General features: G+C 37.5%; 1 protein-coding gene across 1 annotated transcript in view; it reads right to left on the bottom strand.

Moving 5' to 3' along the window:
• Positions 1 to 20,267, bottom strand: part of UHRF1BP1L (UHRF1 binding protein 1-like) — a 47,974-nt gene that overhangs the window by 9,286 nt on the left and 18,421 nt on the right. The window contains exons 9-17 of the mRNA XM_010131006.1: positions 19,002 to 19,085; positions 13,194 to 13,376; positions 12,973 to 13,091; positions 10,986 to 11,127; positions 10,034 to 10,227; positions 6,616 to 8,111; positions 6,012 to 6,187; positions 4,451 to 4,587; positions 2,833 to 2,983 (exon numbers count right to left, since the gene is read on the bottom strand). Of these exons, the coding sequence (XP_010129308.1) occupies positions 2,833 to 2,983; positions 4,451 to 4,587; positions 6,012 to 6,187; positions 6,616 to 8,111; positions 10,034 to 10,227; positions 10,986 to 11,127; positions 12,973 to 13,091; positions 13,194 to 13,376; positions 19,002 to 19,085 (2,682 nt within the window). The remainder of the gene's footprint in view (positions 1 to 2,832; positions 2,984 to 4,450; positions 4,588 to 6,011; positions 6,188 to 6,615; positions 8,112 to 10,033; positions 10,228 to 10,985; positions 11,128 to 12,972; positions 13,092 to 13,193; positions 13,377 to 19,001; positions 19,086 to 20,267) is intronic.

The following is a 20,267-nucleotide window of genomic DNA, read 5'->3' as shown; positions in this document are numbered from 1 at the left end:
AAGTTTCAGTACAGCATGCAAAAGATATTGCCTAGAGCTACATCAGCCCAGAGTAACTAATTTGCTTTCCTAACTGTAGATCAATCAGGTGACACTTTCTGTATGGTGCCCAATTCTCATGGATGACCTAGCACAGCAGTGGAATCAGGGTATATGCACATATCTATTGGCACTAGAGCCAGGGCGGATGAACATTATCATCAGTTTGGGTTGACAAAGACCAAAAGCAAGACCTCTAAATGAACACGAGAATCTTCAGCCTCTGCTGCGAACCAGAATCTCCCTTTGCTACTGCTGTGGATAGAGGTTTCTGCAACACTAACAGCTGTGACTCCATCCTTCAATCCTTCCAATGTTTAAGTGCTAGACCTCACATTTCCCCCACCAAAAAAATCCATCCCAAACCAAGACAAACAAAAAAGCACATGCAAGTATCAGGTACTGTTTGTGACTCTAGTCCAGACAGAAGAGAATTAGCTACCAACAGTCCTTGCGAGAGGAAGGGCAAGTCTTCAGGTGGGAGAACAATGACCACTCTGTACAATGAGTCTTTGCAATTGGTTTATGAAACTTTGTTTCTCTCAAGGATCTATATTCTCCCCACAAATACAGAGAAAGAAATAAGCAGTGTGCATCTTAAGTATTTCCTGGCCAGAAAAGTGTCTGCATCATCACTGGAAGAATCCAGCAAAGCTTAGAAAAACTGCAGAAGAAAAGACCCTATATTCAGACTCAGCCATGAAGTCAATCTTGGTTATCTTGCAGACATCTGAGAGGGGCACACAGTCAAGATAGGATGGAGAAAAAATTGTATTAATACTTCAGAAGCAGCAATGAACTGCTGTTCCCTTCTCCTCCAAGGACAGCAAGGTCTCTGTAAAAGCACTGTCCTTCCCACAGCATCTCTGCCATACTCCATCTCCCCTTCTTTTGTTATTGCTGACAGACAAAATCTGATAGCATCGCCCAGCAGCCACCCCTGCAGGGAACTGCACAGCTGCCACATGGCCCTCAAACTTATTCCAGCTATTAGGCACAGTTTTCCCTTTCTACACCTGTTGTACTAACAGTATAGTAGGTTTTAAATGGTTATTTTTACCCAGAACACCTTTGTAGACTGTCATTATGACTTGATTATTCATTGCTTTGCATGGTTCCTCAGTTTACTTGTTACAATTGTTAATTCAGCAATTGAGTAAGTTATTAAATGTCTTGGGTGGGTTACTCTTATTGGGATATTTTCTTATGCTTTTGCATACTGGTTTAGCTGTATTTTATTATCATTAATTCATTTTCATTTTTTCTTTTGATATAATTCTCAAGCTTATTCCTAAACTTGACCCTCCAGAATTTTATTTTTTTTTTAAACTGTCTTCTCCCTTAGTGTTTCTATTAGAATAAATGTGGGAGATGGGGAGCTGCAGTAGCTGCAGAAGATTCCTGACTCAGTACAAAAAGCACAGCCCTAGAGTGGAGAAAAGATGTACATTACAGAATAGGAGTGACCAGCAATGTATAAAATAAGTGTTGTTTCCCCACCCAACCAGATACCCACCAGAAAGAGAAAGAAAGAGATATGAAGTGGAAGTATTTGGAGATTCAAATCACATTTAACCTTTTGTCCATACAATAATCAGCCAGTGCACAAACCTCTCATAATCACCTGAACCAGAGGAAGCAGGTTCTAGTTTAAGATATCCACGAGAGCAGGAAGGTGGTATGTCCTTACTATTTACTCCCTCTTGCTTTTACAGAGGACATAACAGGTAACAAGAAATCAGTTTGCCACGAGTCCTCCCTGCTGGACCTCCCTCTTGCCTTCAGATGCCTGAATGCAACTGCAACATCATGCAACAGCTGCTCACACAGCAGCTGCCGGCAACTAAGCACAACTTCCTGAAAAAAATCCACGCTGCTGGAAAGCTGGAAATAAATGGCAGCCAACAGCTGCTATAGCTGTTTCCTGGGAAAGGAGATGAACCACAAGCAGGAAGCAGGTGCATCAGGGATCTGCCCCCAAAACCCTACAGCACAACAGAGCTGGCAACCAGCAATCCATGTGGAAGGCTGGCAGAGTGGAGCAAAGCAAACTGTTACATGAAGTGGCACGCCAATACATCACGCCAAGAAAAAACCTCACAGTATGTGGACTAGGTTTTCTGGTAGATAATGTATATGTCCTCATGCCCAAGAACAGCTCTAACAATACACTGGTTGATATAGTTGTGTAAATATCTGGGCATGGAACTACACCCTGCATTCCTATCAAGCTTTAGGAAAAAAAAAACACAAACACAAACAAACCAAAAACAACCAAAGAAAAAAAGCAAAAAAGGCTGCCCTTGCAGCTCACCTTTCCTGACACAGAGTCAATTTTTAACTTTTCTTAAACTAGAGTTTATAAATCTGTTTAAACTGTGGGTGTTAATCTAGAGAAATGAATCTTGAAGAAAAGAAACAGACCTTCAAACCAAGATATGTTTAAGTATAGTACTGTTAAAGCAGTAAGAGTGTTCTGTCTTCATAAAACAATAACATAATGTAATGCAACTGCGTGGATTTTTAAAAAGCAAACTAATGACCAGAATTCCACACAATGCATTTTTTTTTAACCGCACTATCGGAAATTATTAAAATTTTATTTCCTTCTCTTTTAATGTATGGCAATTAGGAAAGAAATTAGAGTAGATATTGTAAAGGAACGTAAAAAGGATGCTATTGTACTAACAAAACTGGTTTTGTGCTTTAAGGCTAATACAGTGCTTTTATTTACTTTGAACAATGTTTCCAACTCTGATTTCACAACACTGAGGACTCATGGTTAGTTCTTACCGACAGTTCTGTTGCAAAAATAGTGTCGAACACTGATATTTCCCAACTGATTTGGTGTCACTTGGTTGACCTGTAGGCATATTTCAGTGTCTTCACCTCTGATGTCAATTTCACCATTAACACCAAATATTTGGAAAACTACAACAGACATCTGTCAACAAAATCAAAATAAAATAACATAAGATTATAAATTTAATTTACAGTGGTTATTGTTTTTTTAAGTTCTGTCTAAACCTTTTCCCCCACAAAAGGAAAGGAATCTTAGTATCCATAAGCCTTGCTCACAGAAAAGCACAAAGTTTTCTCATTTCTTCTCTTCTGTTTATACCCATTGGCTTGACAATGGGTTGCTCAATTGTCTGTCCAACACTTATATTTATAATCCATATATTCATATATTGATATACAAATTCAGAATTGGCCAGAAAAGCCAGGAAAATGAGACAGATTTTCCCCACTCTGCAATGAAGCACGTGCCCTATGTCACACCTGAGATTTTCCAAGACTACATTCAACTTCATACATACATGCACAACCAAGCATTAGCGGTGCTGAATCAGACCATGTTAAACCATCAGGATAAGCTACTAGACTTCGGGTATCTCCATAGCAGTCAGCCCTTTTTCTCTATTGGATTGCATTATCTTTCAAAAAAAAGTAGCAGCCAGTTTCAAAAGTCAGCTTTCGTTTCAGAAGATATATGTCCATCATCATTACTACTATTTTGGGCTCAATTTTCTACTGGCATTTTAGTTATATGCTAACATGCATTTTCATAACAATTTGAATGAATTCTCTTTTATCCATACTACCTAGATGCACAGATGATTGAATATTTATTTAAAAGGAAGCAATCACTTAAGTGAGCTGCTTTTTTCTCTCTCTTTTTTTTAATTTAATTCAGTTCCACAAATATTTTAAGGTAGGATTACATGACTGCCACTACTAAAAAGGAAAATACATCAGCCAACACATCACAGATTTCAGTACATACACTGTCTTTCTTCGGGCCCATATACTCTAAGGTTTCCAGTTCATTACCTTAACTGATACAAAAAAAATAATTCGAGCAGCATTGATTCGGGCAAGGATCAGCAAGGAATAAGTAGAGAGACAGATAGAATTAGCTGGGCCTTGTATGGTGTTTCAGGGAGGAAATAGCTTTCTACATTTTTACTGTCTTTTCTAAATACTGTGCATTGTCCTGACAATCCTGGACAAAAGACATCTCTGGTCCAGTCCTATAGGACAGTTGTTATTATGGGGCTCTCTTTTGTTCATACTTGATCATGTTAAAAAGTTTTAAATATCATAGTCAACAAATTAGAAAATAACATTATGATATTTTAAAATATTGCTATGTACTAAAGCAGAAATATTTTCTGACATTTTTAAGCGGCTACTGTCATTTATCAACAGTGGCTAAAGACAGAGAATGCTCAGTGTAACCTGGATTATAATCTTCATTTGTACTTAATATAAGTGCACGAGATCTATAGGCTTACACAATGCACTAACAAAAGCTCCCAAAACTAATTGAAAAAATGACCTCTAAAAGCATTCATTTTAAGGTTTAATTTACTGAAGCTTGTATTTTAATGGAATTCAATAATATTACCATTTCTTCGCTAGTCTCATGGGCATTCTCTGAAGCAGCACTCATAGCATCTGGAGATGACCCATCACAATTTTCAATCACTGTGCCTCCTTCATGGGCATTTTCTGATGGGCTTTGATAGTTTGTGGCTGTAATACCTTCCATGTATACACCAGAAAAAATTCAAAGTTAGCACAGCATAACCTGAATCACTCCTGCATTAAGAATAAAGTCAAGATCTGTTACTGTATGCATACAATAGCCCATATTTTAAGATGAGTTGACCACCTTATTGAACAAATATTTACAACTGAACTGCCAAATCCATTCCTCTTACAGAGTTCAAAGTTCTAGATGCTATGCAAGTAAGGCAGGATATTCTGACAAAATGAAAATGGCACTCTACATGCATTGTTTAAAAAAAAAGCTGTGAAGGGCCTTTTTTAGTCTTCTAAATCAAATATAGAACCGATCCAGCAGAAAAGAAGTTTAAAGATTCCAAGCCATGCATCTAAAACACTGCACATTGCCTTTAAAACAAATGTTTCTGGTTTAACGTTTAGAGAAATAAGCTATATATATTTTTGTTAGTGATGATGATAGTGTTTCCTTGACAACTAGAAAGCATTCAGACTTAATCTCCAGTTAAATATTGTTTAAAAAGCTAAAAAGGCATATAAGGGTTATTTAAAATGAAAATGTATTTTAAGGCATACTCCCACATAAGCATATGCAGGAATACTCCTATAAACCAAATATGTAACACATTTGCAAGTGAACCATTCTTATCATTGCTCTAGACTGAAAATAAATCCTACAGAAAAAAAATACTCATTCTTTATTCAAAGCGGAATTTATCAGAAATGAGGTACCAATAAAGTCTTTTTATCATATTTTCTGACATTGGAAAATTTTAAGCGGTTTTGCCAGAAAGCTGCTAGATCATTACAAGTTCTTAAGTCCACAAAACTACAAACTATAAGGACATAATTACCACACGCCTGGACTCCTCCCTCAGATCAGAAGCAAGCGTTCATACACACAAGCAAAGTTGGACAAGTGTCTGCTGTTAGACAGTTAACAGCTAGGAACTGCCTCGTAAGGAACAAGCTGCAAAGAGACTACCAAATCTATCTGTTGGTAATTAGCATGGGAAGTGCTAGTGAAAATTCATTTCTTTTTTATCTGCTTTTAAAATTAAAGTTTCTTTACCATTTTAAGAATAACACTGATTCAGGGTACAAAGCTGCAAACACACATAGCCAAAGCAACAGCTTTTAGCAAAAGCAGGGAACAGTTCTGCTTCATTCAGAGTTGTGGCATAGCACTGCAACGCTTTTACTCTCCTCAAGAGAGGAAAATTAAATAGTGTTTAATTAAGTAGCACTATGTGAGTAGCACACCTTATTGCTAACCCTTGAAATGATATGCTGCAAACATTTTTTACTGACTGAAGAAGCTAGCAGAAACAGTGCTGTAAGGTACCCAGGATTTGCTGCACTACAAACCTTTTGAGTAGTATTTTAGTAACAACCAACATTTTCAAGTATGGCTTAAAAAATATTTTGTTAAACATTCTTACCTTTCTCCAAAAAGCTTTGGCTGTCACTTCCATCACTCTCTACCAAATGATCCTCTAGCATCATACTGTCAATAGAGATGGTATCCAAAGAGACTTGTGATGGACTTCTCTTCATATTCTTGTAAGAAACAGAGAATGCAGGGAGGTTGGACGGGCAGCGTTCCTTAGGCTTTGCACTTTTTAAATATAAAGATATTGGGAAATTATTATTTCAAATTAAGGGAATTCCGTAGTAAAAGTTACTTTTAAAAATTCCACTACACCAGACAAGATATAAAAGAAAAAATCTGATTATTGAATAATCCTTTGGCAAGAAAAAGAGATACGTACAGAAACATGCATTCCTCTATATTTGTGTCAATATTTTTCTCAATACATATTTCATAACATTTAAACCAAAAGTAAATAGTTTCAATCAATTAATTAACAGTTCATTTTAGCTTTGAATGCTGGATACTGCCTATCTTATATCTTTAGATACTTTTAAAATTTTCATCTACTAGATATTCACTTCTGTTGACCATGACTACAAGTATGCGGCCAACAAGACCAATAAATATTTTCAAATAGTAGGAAAATTAAATTAGTATTAAATCTTCTATACCTTGATGAAGATTGGGATGCAGACATTCTAAATGAAGCCACTTTGTTGATTTCAAGCTCTTCAGATTCTAAGGCAGTTTCTGTTTCCAAGTCAGTGATTTGGTTAGGACAGCCTTCGGTTGTGCCTTCCTGTTCATTTGACTTATTTGAGAATATGTTTTTGTCATCCTCCTTATCAATGAAAAATTCAGTAGAATCTTCTCTCTTATTTAAAATAGATGTTGAATCCCTGGGATGCAAGCTACTTTTCTCACTTAGAGGCCCATAGACCTCCTCTGAATCACTTCTACTAAAAAGTCCGCTGCTTCCTCCTTCACTTGTATCTCCCAAACCTTTATCTGATGCATCATCTGAAAATGACATTCCTTTCTGCAAATCCATATTACTGTCCGATTTAAACAAAAGAGGATCAATTAAAACTCCTTTATTAACTTCAGCATTCAGAGGCTTGCAGTCATTTACATAATCAAAATTAGTAATACCAGTTTGCACTATCTTACCGCCAACTAATTTACTCTCTAAAGTAACAGCTTCCCCATTTCCCAAAGGGGAGAGTTCTGATGCCATGGGACTTCCTTCTTCCACAACTGGAGACTTGCAAGGGTTTCCCTGAGTCACTGGATGGAGTAGTAAGGCTATTTCTGCACTTTTCAGTAGGATCCCAATGCAGACATCTGTTTGCTTTGCAGGTTTTCCTGTTACTGCTTCTACATCATTCCTCAAGTTTTCCAGGAGCAACACAAGAGATTCATGGAGAAGCAGCAAAAAAAGATACTGGTAATGACTGATCTGCATGCTTACATGTTTTTGAACGTGGACAAGAACATGTACATCTGCATCAGAGGATGAGCCTTCAGAAACCACTCTTGAAGTGTCACATGACATTTGAATGCCATTGGTCAAGGGCTCTGTCTCACTGCTATAATATTCCTTCAGAAGTTTTTTACGTTGCAGTCTATTAGCAAGATCACTAGATTCACTTTTTGGAATGTTCAAAGCTGTGTGATTATTCAATAAAAGCTCTTTTTGTGACTTCGCAAATCTTATTGGCTGGCAAATCCAAAGTGAAAGTGGGAATGAGTCCACAAAGCTTATTGGTCGGCCTTTCCCACTTTTGGTTCCTTCATAATCCATCCAAAACTGGGAAAAATGCATGGCCCAAACATCAGTAGCTGCAGATGTCTTTAATGCATATTTATTCAATTTTGGGATGACATAACCTTTATAAACATCATGCATTTTTGTATCTTGTTCATGAGCGTGTCTCTGGAAGATTGGATGCAAAAGATTAAAATTCTTCTGGGACTTAGGGAAAGTGGTGAAAGTTCTACTGAAAAATTCACAGTCTTTGAAGTTCTGAAACAAAGCTTCTAGATCAGAGTGTCTGCAGTTTGGCGAATATCTTGTATTTGTAGCAATCATCTCTGAACTTTGAATGGAAAGCGCATGAGGTTGATCTTTATGAATTTCAGGTTTGTTTTCAGATGGGATGATGAACTGCAAGAGAGAAATGTAATTTTTTCTAGTTAGAAATAAGTAAATTAAGGAGGTATAGAATTTAAAAAAAAGTAGCCATGACAGCTAAAACAAAGAAACATAATTTTAATTTTATGACTACTAACATGGAATAAGGGTAAGTCAGGCTCACAGATTTGTGTTTCCTCTCATTTTTAAGAAGGATGCTGTGGCATCCAAAATTCAGTGTTCGCACAAAATCGCAAGGATCTCAGGCCTTTCTTAACTGAAGGATTTAAATCAGCTATATTAAGCTGAAGCATCTGATTTCTTTAACTCAGAAACATGTTGGCAGAAAGTTTCTTCCAGTGTTCAGTATTTACAAATTTGAACTCCAAATTATAATTCTCTGATTTGTGAAATAGGGTTTTTCATTGCACTGAATACTACAGTATTTTATTTCTATGTTAAGATACAAGGACACCATTAAATGTGCTAACACAGCTAATATTCTTAACATTGCAGAAGTATTTTGTGACCAGTATCTGATAATCACAATAAATGTTTTTCACAATAAAAATAAAAATATACTCCAACTTCTAAAAAACAACAAAACAGTTCCGTATTCTGGATTTAATTTAACTTGCATATCTTTAATGCAAGTTTTAAAGAAAATATATATTTTTATGCCAGATCCTGTTTCTGATGTTAACATGGACCTTGGTCACACTAGCTTTGCTAGTACCAGTGACACTACATTCTATCACAATATTTCCATGCTGAATCTAGAAAGATCATAGTATAAAAATCATCCTAGAAGACATTTAAAATATGAGAGTGATGAAGCTTCTTCAGGTAAATAAAAGGACTCAAACCAAAATAACCAAATATGTAACTATATAATAATTAACTACGTGCTATGTGAACATCAAACACACCAATAAGAAACTACAATAAAAACAATGCATTTAAATAAGGGATGAAATAATTAACATAAATCAAGGTTTGAGAGATTGAAGAATACTTCTATTTTATATTCTCTTAGTTTAGTGGGCTATTCAAATATAGTAATTCCATATTAGATCAGTCTGTGTTGGTGGTTGCCCAATTATTAGTTCTCAGTAATTGTTTTCATTCAGTACAAACCAAGTCCTTTTAAAGTTCCATTAAATATGCACAAGGAGCCTTAGGAAGATAATCATCTTTCATACCTGACTTTTTAGAAAGCTTGAAATTGCTCCTTGTGGGCACCATCGAGAAGACTCTTTGCTTTGTTCATCTCTGAACCTTGGAAATCAATGCCCAATGAAAGTCGGGGTGGAGGCTTTAGAATTTGTCTGCTCAGTAATTCTCCTCCTCCAAAGAAGGAGGAGACAAGGAAAGCAAAAATCTGTTGTTCAGCTGCATTAACAAGCGCCACTCCTCTGGAATAAACATATTGAGAACTTGTATCCCTGAACTACAGCCAAGGGCCAGTGTAAAACAGAAATGAATGAGAATGGATTTTGTAGAAGGAAATAAACCTTCAGGTGAACTGCTTTCTTTACTCCAGGCATTCACTAACAAGATGAGTTTTGATATACTACAGCCAGAAAAACAAGGGAGGGCCCTTGCATTAATACAGAGTGCAAATATGTATTTTTTGCTAATTATTTTTACTTCCGTGCTCAATTTTTTTCCTCTGCTCTGTCAGCTTCATTGAACAGTAATTTGTTATGCTCCCATCCAGGTCTTCAATACAAAATCAAAATACCCCTAGGACATAGATGAAGTAGCATGAAAGACAGATGGCTGTCTTCAAACCATCATATTCTGTGCAGTTTTCCAGAACAGCATTGCTTATTGTCGGGTTGTTTGTTCAGTTATTTTTCCATTTATTCCTTAAGCTGCTTTGCTAACAGCTTTTCAGAATAAAAGTATTCTCTTCCAAAGAACCAGAAAACCCCTCCTCCGTGACAGCATACCTTTAACATTAGTCCATCAATTCTAACATCGACATGTTCATCTGATTTTGAATTGTCATTTAACTTGTACATGGCCATGAACTGAATAAGACTCTGTTTCAAATCCAACACAAACTGATTTAGCCAAAGAATACTTCTCTCATCCAGGGTGAGCTGTAAAGCATTCAACTGGCCATACAAATTTGGACATGGAACTAAAAGAGAAAACAAAACAAAATAATGAGAATAAGAAAAATGTTTTGGAGTTGGTTAGTGTTTGTTTCTTTTTTTAAAATGAGTGCAGACTTACATCTTCACTAGTATTTTACATCACAGAAAGAAGGGAAACCCACTCCTTTAGTCCCAAGGAAGAATAAACTGTTAGGGGGTACCTAAAATGATGCTTCTTAGGCTCATACTAAGCAAGTAACTGATTTTTTTTAACATAAAAGCTAATATGAGAATAGAATGACATCTGAGGAGAAGGGGAGAATGTCTGTGTTGCAGAGGAAGGGCAGGACCAAGGAGATTTGCTATCCTCAAGCCTCATTCTCAAGAAATTCTCTGACATTTCTGTATATGAAACAGGGTCAGCTCCATAACACATTAATAAAAATAACTCTAGCAGATTGTTGTTGCATCTTAGATCCTAGTGCAGTAGCATGTACCATTGAGTTCTCTTATGTAGCCAGACAGTGGAGCTGCAGAAACAAGACAAGTATGTTGGAGAATGAATAATTTATACGTCAAGTAAAATGCTGTGAGTGTTCTCAGACTTAAAAACCATATTTATACAAAACAGTATTTATAGAAGCCTGCAGGAGCAAGTACAGTGGAAATGGAGCACTGTTGTGTTCTTTCCTTTTTAAGAAGCCTATTCTGAATTGCCATCCCAGAGTCAGTATTATTAAGCTTCACAAAGGTGAAAGTAACACACAAAATTTATGGTTTGGTACAAAAAAAAAAGTCTTACTAGGAAAGTCCTTTCCATCTGGGTAGTAATATTCAGTGAATTCAATATGAATAGCTGGCATTTCTGGTGGAAGATACAGTGACTTTTTATTGCAAGAGATCAGAGCTTTAGGGGAAGAACGACACTGGTCTGCTGTTGACACCTGTAAGAGATAAAAGATTAATTTCATTAATACCTCTGATTTTTATGAATCATTAAACATTTGTAGTTGCAAAGCACTGTCCCTAGTAGGGTAACACTCCACTGCCCTCAGATGTAGATGCTCAACTACACAAAGTGCTCACAATAAGAAACACCTTGTTACCTTGTAGGAGAAGCAATCTACATAGTTTCACAAGAAACCTATATAGTATCAATGGTACCAGATCCACCTTCCTTCATGCAAGGCAGAAAGCAGCAGGTCACCTTCAAAGGCGTTCAGTAGAAGCCTGGAATTATCTGGTATCTTTATGGCAAACATTACGGCTCCTGTACAAGCAGCTGTGCTAGGACGTGGTATAATTGCATACTGTTTGTCCGAAAGGATCCCATATCTAGATAATAAGGGATAGATAAGCTAGCTAAGTTTATTTAGACAATTGGTAGAAGTCCTTGTACTGTCATAAGGACAGATTCCAGTACATGGGCCAATTCTCGACTGTATACTGCTAACCAAGGTGTTCATCCCGCACCTGGCAGAGATCTGTATGACTGCTATGCCCAAATGCCTGGCTATGCCCAAAGGTCTACTTCACAGGAGGATCAAGACACTACAGAACAATAATCCTCCATTTTTGTTTCCTTCCAACGTACATTAAGAAACAAGAAAAAGATCACTGTTTGACATACATCTGACCTTAAATTTCTTGGAATGTATCCTAGTTTAAAAAGTATGTTGTCAAAATAAAGCTCATCCAACACTTAGTAGGTGAGACTGCTAGCTTGAAATTAGTCAATGTATTAATATTGAATATATGATGATGTCTACTTGTATTAGTTTCACTGGAAATACTGAGTATATAACCTTTATAAGCCTGCTTCACTTTGTGTAGCAGTTTTCAAGCTGCCAATATCTCTGTATTACCATATACAAAAATTCAAGCAATTATAGATCTATTTGGGAAAATAACTCTGTAAATTGTATATAATAATGACAATTAAAAAATTTGAAAATTTATTTCTTTAGGGAGGAGGAGTAGGACACAAGCATCTGAATAGCAGAAAGCAAATGAAATCACAAACAGTACAAAATAATATTATAAAATCACTTCAAATGCAGATGAAGGCTCCTGGCAGCAAGCTGCAACCTCCCACTCTACCAGAAGCGATATGGCAATAAAAATATTGAAAATTGGAACAATTAGCAAATAGAGGTCACAATGACTAAGCATTTTTAAATTTAGGACCTAAAATTTAGAGTAGATCCTCCTATATCACTACCATTCTGCCTTAGGGAGATGCTCCTTCTTTATTCCCATTGCCTCCTACCTGCACCAAAGAGTGAATCTGGACCACAATCAGCAGCTAAAACTACTCGCTCAAACAAATGGAGGGGGTGGGGGAAGAAAAAGAATGATTGAAGTATCTACTCAAAATATCATGGGGGGAGAGAGAGGCTGGAGGAAAACTTAGAAAACTCTTAATTGAACTTAAAAAAATCCACGTACTTTGAAAAAGAGAATAAGAAAAGCATGAAATACAAAACGACATATTACAATATTAGGTACCTGACCTAGTACAATGAAAAGACAAAACTCCAACTATCAGTATTTTGGGAATAATAGGATCCAAAACGTAATTGTGATAGGGTATCATCTAATATAAATTCAGTAATAAAACATCCACCAATTTTAAAAAAGCAGAAGCAGGCCCATAAAGGTCTAATCCAATAATGAATGCAAAGACCTCTATTAATTTCAATGGGCTTTGGAATTGTCCCTTAAAAACCATAGTCATACAACAGTCAAGGGCAAAGTAGCCCCGGTTTTACTAACTTGAAGAAATGTACCTGATATATATTGAAATCTGCAAGTCTAACCACAATAGGACTAGACATCAGTTTGCCCTTTGGTTGTTGGGAAGATACAGAGGAAGCCCTAGATGTTCCTTTCGGTATCTGTTCCTTGCCTGTAGGAAAGAATAGTGATGGAATCATTGAAAAGAACAGTCTTTTTTAGAATAGTTTTAACATTTCATGGAATTAGAGCATTAGTGATGCAAACAAAGTACCTGTTTGTAGGTTTTGAGGAGATAAAGCAGGGGGTGATTTGGGAGGAGAATCTATGACCTGGTCCTTCACAGCCTGCTTAAGCAGTTCCACATTGCTTTTAAATTCATTTAACAATTCTTTGGCCCATCCACTTCTGGTTTTAGTGGCATCACTATAATGCATCCAGTGATCACAGCTGTCTCCTGCAAGTAAGAGGAACGGGTGAGATACTAATTCATTTGAAAGTTTGTTTCTAACTGAATAACAAGTTCCACTATTTCACATAATCATATAATTATCTGGGTTGGAAGGGACCTTAAAGATCATCGAGCTTCAACCCCTCTGCCACGGGCAGGGATCCCTTCCACTAGACCAGCCCCATCCAACCCGGCCTTGATTTCACAATTCTTCAAAATATAATCTCAATGCATGCTGTTAATTACAGAATAACAAAAGTTAGAACAGACATTAAAACAGAAGTTATATATTACATAAAAACAAGTCTCATTGCTTCACAAAATCACTCAGAAAACAATACAATATTGCCACCTGCCTTTTAATACCACTATAGAATGCTCAGAACATCACTGCATATTTCCCGTTCAGAGAAATTTGATGACGTGTTGTCATATGTGAGAACATGCAAAAAAAAAGTTTCATTGAAAGAAAATAAAGTGAGAACAAGTAACAGAACAATGTTCTCATGCTAACTTTTTTTCAAGGTTAGATTTCCTGCCAGAACTGTGTCCTAAGAAGTTTCTGGTCCCTTTCCAGAAATGTATTCTTTTTATACTGTCTCTCTAGCATCTTCATGACACACAAATAAGGTAAATCCAATCAGTGCTGTAGCACACACAGCCTTAAAAATCAGGCTCTGTGGAAATTCTTTTATTTCTAATATGTTTCTGTTGGTCAAGCATTTAAATCTCTGAAAGAAATCGAGATCTCTTCAAACAGTCCCTGTAAAGACAGTCCACAAACCTGTTCGATAAAAAGGATGCAATACTAATAACTTCTATCACGTGGTACATCACTCTTGAAATACCAACATGTGAAGACTTACCTTACTTGGGATTTAAAGAGATTCGAGATACTTATACTGAGGTTGAGTAGATATGGTTGCTATTAAAATAGGAAAACGCTTTGGGAAAAAATTGTGATTTAAAGTCTAAATGCAAAGATTTTGGCATGGAAAAATCTTTAAGGAAGGATCCTGCCACAAGAGATGACATCTTTCTCCACCATCCTGTCTCACAGACTTTTGATGGTTACTCACGTCTTTCTAGCTAAGGAAGAAGAGTAAGGATCAGGGAAGAAAACAGGAAGAGATCAAGAGGACAAAGATACATGACATTCCAGTCCACAAAGCTGGGATTCTCCAAAACAGGGCAAAAGTGGGGTCACTCCAAGCACACACACATAAATTCTGAAGTACCTACAGGACAGCAGCATTATAGGGAAAGCTGTCATAGCCATTCTGGTAAGTCAGGATGAGCAGGTGCCTCTATGAAGTGCTTGCACACTAACACACGCAGCATGAGGAACACGTGAGAGCAGGAGGAATTAGAAATCTGCACGCAGTTGCAGGGCTACAATCTCATTGGGATCACAGAGACATAGTGAGATAGCACACACAACTGAAATGATGCTGTTGCTGTATCTTTCTGGCAGAAATTAGAACTATGAAAAATATGCTGCTCTCTCTGGGAAACTTAGCAGCCGAAACCCAGCTGCAGTATTATCGTGTGGGAAATTAAATCTCTAACTAGCCTTGTTTGATTAACTCTAACCAAAACACTAACCACGTGGGGACTAACCCCTTTTATCCAATTACAGTGCTTTAAGAGATGTGTGCTGTCTGTGTAACAGAGACACTATCCAATCACCATGTAGCTAGTCGAGTGGACAAGAGTCTATAAATTGGGATGTATTGTAAACAATAAACGGGTCTCACTACACACCATATTGGCATATGAGTGATTCGTCCCGCTCCAGCCGAGAGCTCGAAGGCTCCCCGCAAGAATATAGCGGGGATTGCTACAGATGCAAAGTATGGACATAGTCTTTTTTGGTAACATAGGCCAGGAAGGGTGAGTCGCCCCTTCAGTGAGATCAATGGGAACACATGTTGCTCTGCCTTGGGATGGATGATCAGCCATCTGAGCACTTACAGGTTGGGATTAGAGGGCAGACCAACAAGGATGATGTTGTAATGGATCTCCAGTATGGACTATCTGATTAAGAAGACGATGACGCCCTCTTCATACAACTGGAGGAAGTATCATGTCAACAGATTCTAGTCCTCATTAGGAACTGTAGCCACCCTACATCTACTGGAGGGACAACACAGCAAGACACAAGCAATCCATGAGATTTCTGAAAGTGCATCAATGACCACCTCCTAACACAGGTAATCAAGGAGCCAAAGAAAGCACATGCTTTGCTGGACCTGAATTTTATGAAAAAGGAAGAATGCGAAGGTCAGGGGCAGCCTTGGCTGCAGTGACTATGACATGTTCGAGTGCAGGATTCCAATGCGAAGGAACAAGGCAAAATGCTGAGTGACAACCCAGAACTTCAGGAAAGCAACCTCTGACCTGCTTGAAAGAATCTCTGGGATATAACCCTGGCCAAAAGAGGGGTCCAAGAGAGTTGGCTGATGTTCAAGAATCACCTCCAAGCCAAAGAATGGTCCACTCTGAAAAGCAGGAAATGTAGTAAATGTGGTAGGAGGTCTGTGTGGGTGAATCAGGAGCTGCTGACTAAATTCAAAGATGAAAAGGAAGTGCACAAGATGTGGAAACAGCACGAGGTTATCCCAAATGAATATGGAGGATGGTTAGAAATGTCAAAACCTATTTGGAGTTGAATCTAATGAGGAGCATTAAGGACAAGAAAGGCTTCTTCAGGTATATCACCAGCAAAAGGAAGAATAGGGAAAGCTTGGGCTTGCCACTGAATGGGACAGAGGACCTAGTGACAAACGTCATGGAGAAGGCTGAAGTACTCAGTGCTGCCTTTGCCTCAATCTTCTATCACTGGTAACACTTGCCTTCAGAATTCCCAGGTTCTTAAGACCTTTGGGAAAGTCTGAAGCAAGGAAGCTTTCACCACAGCAGAGAAGCATTAACTTAGGAAACATTTGTACAATCAGTCATGCGCCAGTCCATAAGATACTGATGTAATGGCAAACAAGTGCTGAGAGAGATGACCACTGTCATGGGGAGGCCACGCTGAATTATGTTTGAAAGGTTGTCGTTGCACAGTGATCAGAAAAAGTTCCTGAGGACTGGAAGAAAGCAAATGTCACTCTTATCTTCAAGAATTAGGATGAAAAGAACAGGCCAGTCAGCCTCTCCTCAAAGAAGGTAATAAAAGGCAAAGGAAATAATCCTGGAAACCATTTCAAAATACATGAAGGACAGGAAGGAGATTGGGAGTACACATGCATGGATTTACAGTGGAGAAATCACACCTGATGAACTTTACAGCCTTCTACGATGAGAAGGCTGGTGCCCAGTGAGAGGACAAGAGAAAATAAGCACAAAGTGAAATACAAGAAATTCCACGTCCACGTGCAAAAAAAAAAAAAAGCTTTTCCACTGTGAGGGTGGTTAAACACTCAGAGAGGCTGTAAAGAGTCTCTACCCTTGAAGCTGTTTAGGCCTAGCTGGACATAATCCCGGGAAGCTAACTTTAATTGATACCATTTTAATCAGAGGGGTTGTACTAGACAATCTCCAGAAGTACATTCCATCTTCAACTATTCTACAATCCTATATAAGAAGATGTCATTGCCACATTAATCTGTGACAAGTGAAAGGCGGTCCAGATTGTAACAAGAAAACATTTTAGTGGAGCTGGCACTGAAGTTGCTACCATCTGAATTTATTGCTGGTTGCCCAGGAAGAAAATGCTTTCCCATTTCTCATATTGTCTCAATATATCAGCCTGATCAAGAATTTTCTGCACTGCAAAATGCCCTGCGGGAGGCAAAGCAGCAGCATTCTCTGATCATCATCCAGCAACACATCAGCTGCACAGATAACGGATCTGGATGAAAGCTTCTGTTAAAGCAGGTCTGGGAGTACTAGTGAAGCGACGGATTGCTGTACAGACAGTTTTACAATATCCAGTAAATCTGGCTTATGCTAGGGTTATCACTGTCAACGGACACAAAACCTGCTTCATTTTTGGTAAGTACTACTGTGCTGGAAAGCTTGATTTTTCAATGGGTTAGAAATTTCCCTATATCAGTTATGCCTCAGACTCCCTTTAGTCTTTCTGGGTGGGGTCTGTTACAAAACCAAACAAACAAATGAAAAAAAAAAAACCCACCTCAACAAGAACCCAATCTTCAAAACAGTCAATTACTGAGGGCTTTTTCCTGAAGGATAAATGGCAATTTCCAAGAAGACTATACCCAAAAGAGTAATTTCTAAATATTCCATAGGCCAGAGACAAACAAAACTAGAAAATGGTCCGGTAACAGTCACAGAAGTATATAGCTGTTTCCTCCTTGCCCACTGTTACAGAGTACCAATACTGTGTTGTCCTTCAGTATGCAATATTGCAGGACACCATTACCTAAAAGCATTCTTTCTCAGTGAGGTTCTAATATGCCTGTCTGAGAGCCTACAGTGCATGGTTCTATCTGGCTAAGAATCCTTCCAAAAGAAACAAATCTATTACCCTGGTTCTCTGCATAGTCTCTGAGAAGAGCCCACAGAAACCAGACAGATCAGACTCTTGCTTAAGCATAGTAGGAATCAGAAGTGACAGTAAATTAAAAACATAGCTGGGTGACTAGGCAGGCACATGTTAAACCTCTGTAACTTGATTTCCCACTTTTATAGGGCAGGAAACCAATATCAGAAATTTCAAACCATGTTAGGACAATTTATAGCAAAGAAAGAAACCTGGTTTTCTTAAGCATATTCTTTTCTGTGGCTGCGTATGTTTATTTGACCTACACTAAATTACATTTTAAACGCAAAAACTGTACTTGCTACTTACAAATGAAATAGATTGACATTATAGGATTCCATCTGCAACCATGAGTAACAAGAAAAATGTGAGGCAATTCACATCTTTCAAGTATGTGGATAATCACTCCAAAATGACTGGTCTGTAAATGGTCTGGTAAAAAGCAAAACAAAGCTCAGCCAATGCTTCCCACCCCAACTAAAAGCCCCTCCACTGTAATGGATTGCCTTTGATCTCAAATTCAACCGCAAATTTATTTTGTCTCTTCTAAATTACTTAGATTTCTGAAAAACAGATTTCCTACACATGACTTGTAAGAAATGCTTCACTGGAGATTGCTAACACCTGTTTAATAACAATTCTTTAACAAAAGGCTCTATAACTGAACCACTATGCATTAGGATTCTTGTTTAGCAAAATAAAACAAAAGCCAAAACATTGCTTGGAAAAGGACATAAAATGATAGATTTCTATATGGAGAGAATCTAGAAGATTGAACTCTTTGAATATCCAGTTAGTGAATTCTCAATCTGCCATACTGCCTTCCTCTGTCAACACACAATTCTTTTCAGGTCAGAAGTTTGTAAACACCATTTTTGGTCAAACAACAGTGACAAGTGTTTGGCCTAAAATAGCTCATTCACAGAAATTAAACTGTTTTCCAGGTTGCTGCTTTTGTCGTCTGTTTTTGTATACAGAAGGAAATAAAAAGGTGTGTATTTCAAATGCTTAGAACATGATTATCCAAGCTGAATACATATACACAGACACAAACAGTTGTTTTAGTATTGAAGCAAGATAGTTACCTTCACAGGTAATTCACAAAATGCTCACTTCCATACCTGCTTTGTGAAATGGATAATAGTCCACTGTTAAATAGCTGAAGGAAAGCTGCATGGCTCCTCCTGTAACTCGTCTATTTGAGTCTGTAAAATAAAACAAAGCTCAGCTCTGCAGACACTGTTTTTAGCACATTAGTTCTCATGCTGCTGCATTTCTTTTAACATCTATCAGTTCTTTCTTTTCCCCTCTACTGGCTGTCATTACAACCTCATTATCTTGTCTCAAAATTTTCATTCAAGTAGTCTTCACAGGTTTCTAAAGATCAGCTTGTAGAACTCCATGCTCAGTACTGGGTCACTACTAACAAATTGCATGTTGTCTTTAGTTTTTAATAGCATTTAGAACAACTCTTTAAACACATATGACTAGTTTTTCTGAAACAAAAGTTTTCACAATAAATATAGGATCAGTGTGAAGTAGGATTATGATCAATCATTTGAAGTCAACATCTACTTTCAAGACTATCATAAATACAATTTCATTTATTCAACAAATATTCTTGCAGTGAAGAGGTCTTCTGAAAGTCCTTTGTCCTGATTTTTCCACTATTAAATTTACACTTCACAGCCGAAAAATAAAGGACGAATAAAGTCATCTTACTGAGAATCCCAACTGCAGTAGATACACTGCATGTAAGGAAATACATCCCTAGGCAGGGAACCTTATGGTCTGCGAGTGTCTTTCCTACTCAAGAAAATACATTCACTAAGACCTAAATTTTTCATACTCTTTTTGCAGACCTTGTATCCCTCTATAAATTTTTCACTGAGTAGCCAGCTCCTTGGATATACAGTGATATGTCATTCTCTTCTGATCACTTTTAAAAGGCATTAAAGAAGTGTCATTTGTCATCTTTTTTTCTCATTCTGATTTTCTGGCTATATGAAATAGCTTTTCGTTTAAAAAAAACCCCAAACCTGAAGTATTACACACAAAATTGTAATACCAAGTACACTTGTTCCATTCTTTCTATGTGCACACTAAACTCTCTAAATTAGTTACATAAATCTTGTCTTTTATTCCTTGCTCTGTTATTAGTCTGTTTTGTATGAGTACCACAGAAGCAGACTGTATAGTGACCCCTTCAAGCCACAGTAATGTTGCCACTGCACTCTTCATAATCCAGTTAACTTATAAAAGAAAAAACAGCAGTAACAATTAGACTGGGCAGAATCAGTTTCCAGAAGACAGGAAACACACCAAAGCTACTAGCACTCTTAGCAGGTTTTATTGCATTTATTCTAAAATAATTACATTTAATAAGG

The sequence above is a fragment of the Buceros rhinoceros genome, unplaced genomic scaffold (assembly GCF_000710305.1).
Source record: "Buceros rhinoceros silvestris isolate BGI_N320 unplaced genomic scaffold, ASM71030v1 scaffold6362, whole genome shotgun sequence".
In the NCBI taxonomy this organism is placed as follows: Eukaryota; Metazoa; Chordata; class Aves; order Bucerotiformes; family Bucerotidae; genus Buceros; species Buceros rhinoceros.
The sequence above is the reverse complement of the archived record's forward strand: the minus strand, read 5'-3'. Positions and strand labels throughout refer to the sequence as shown.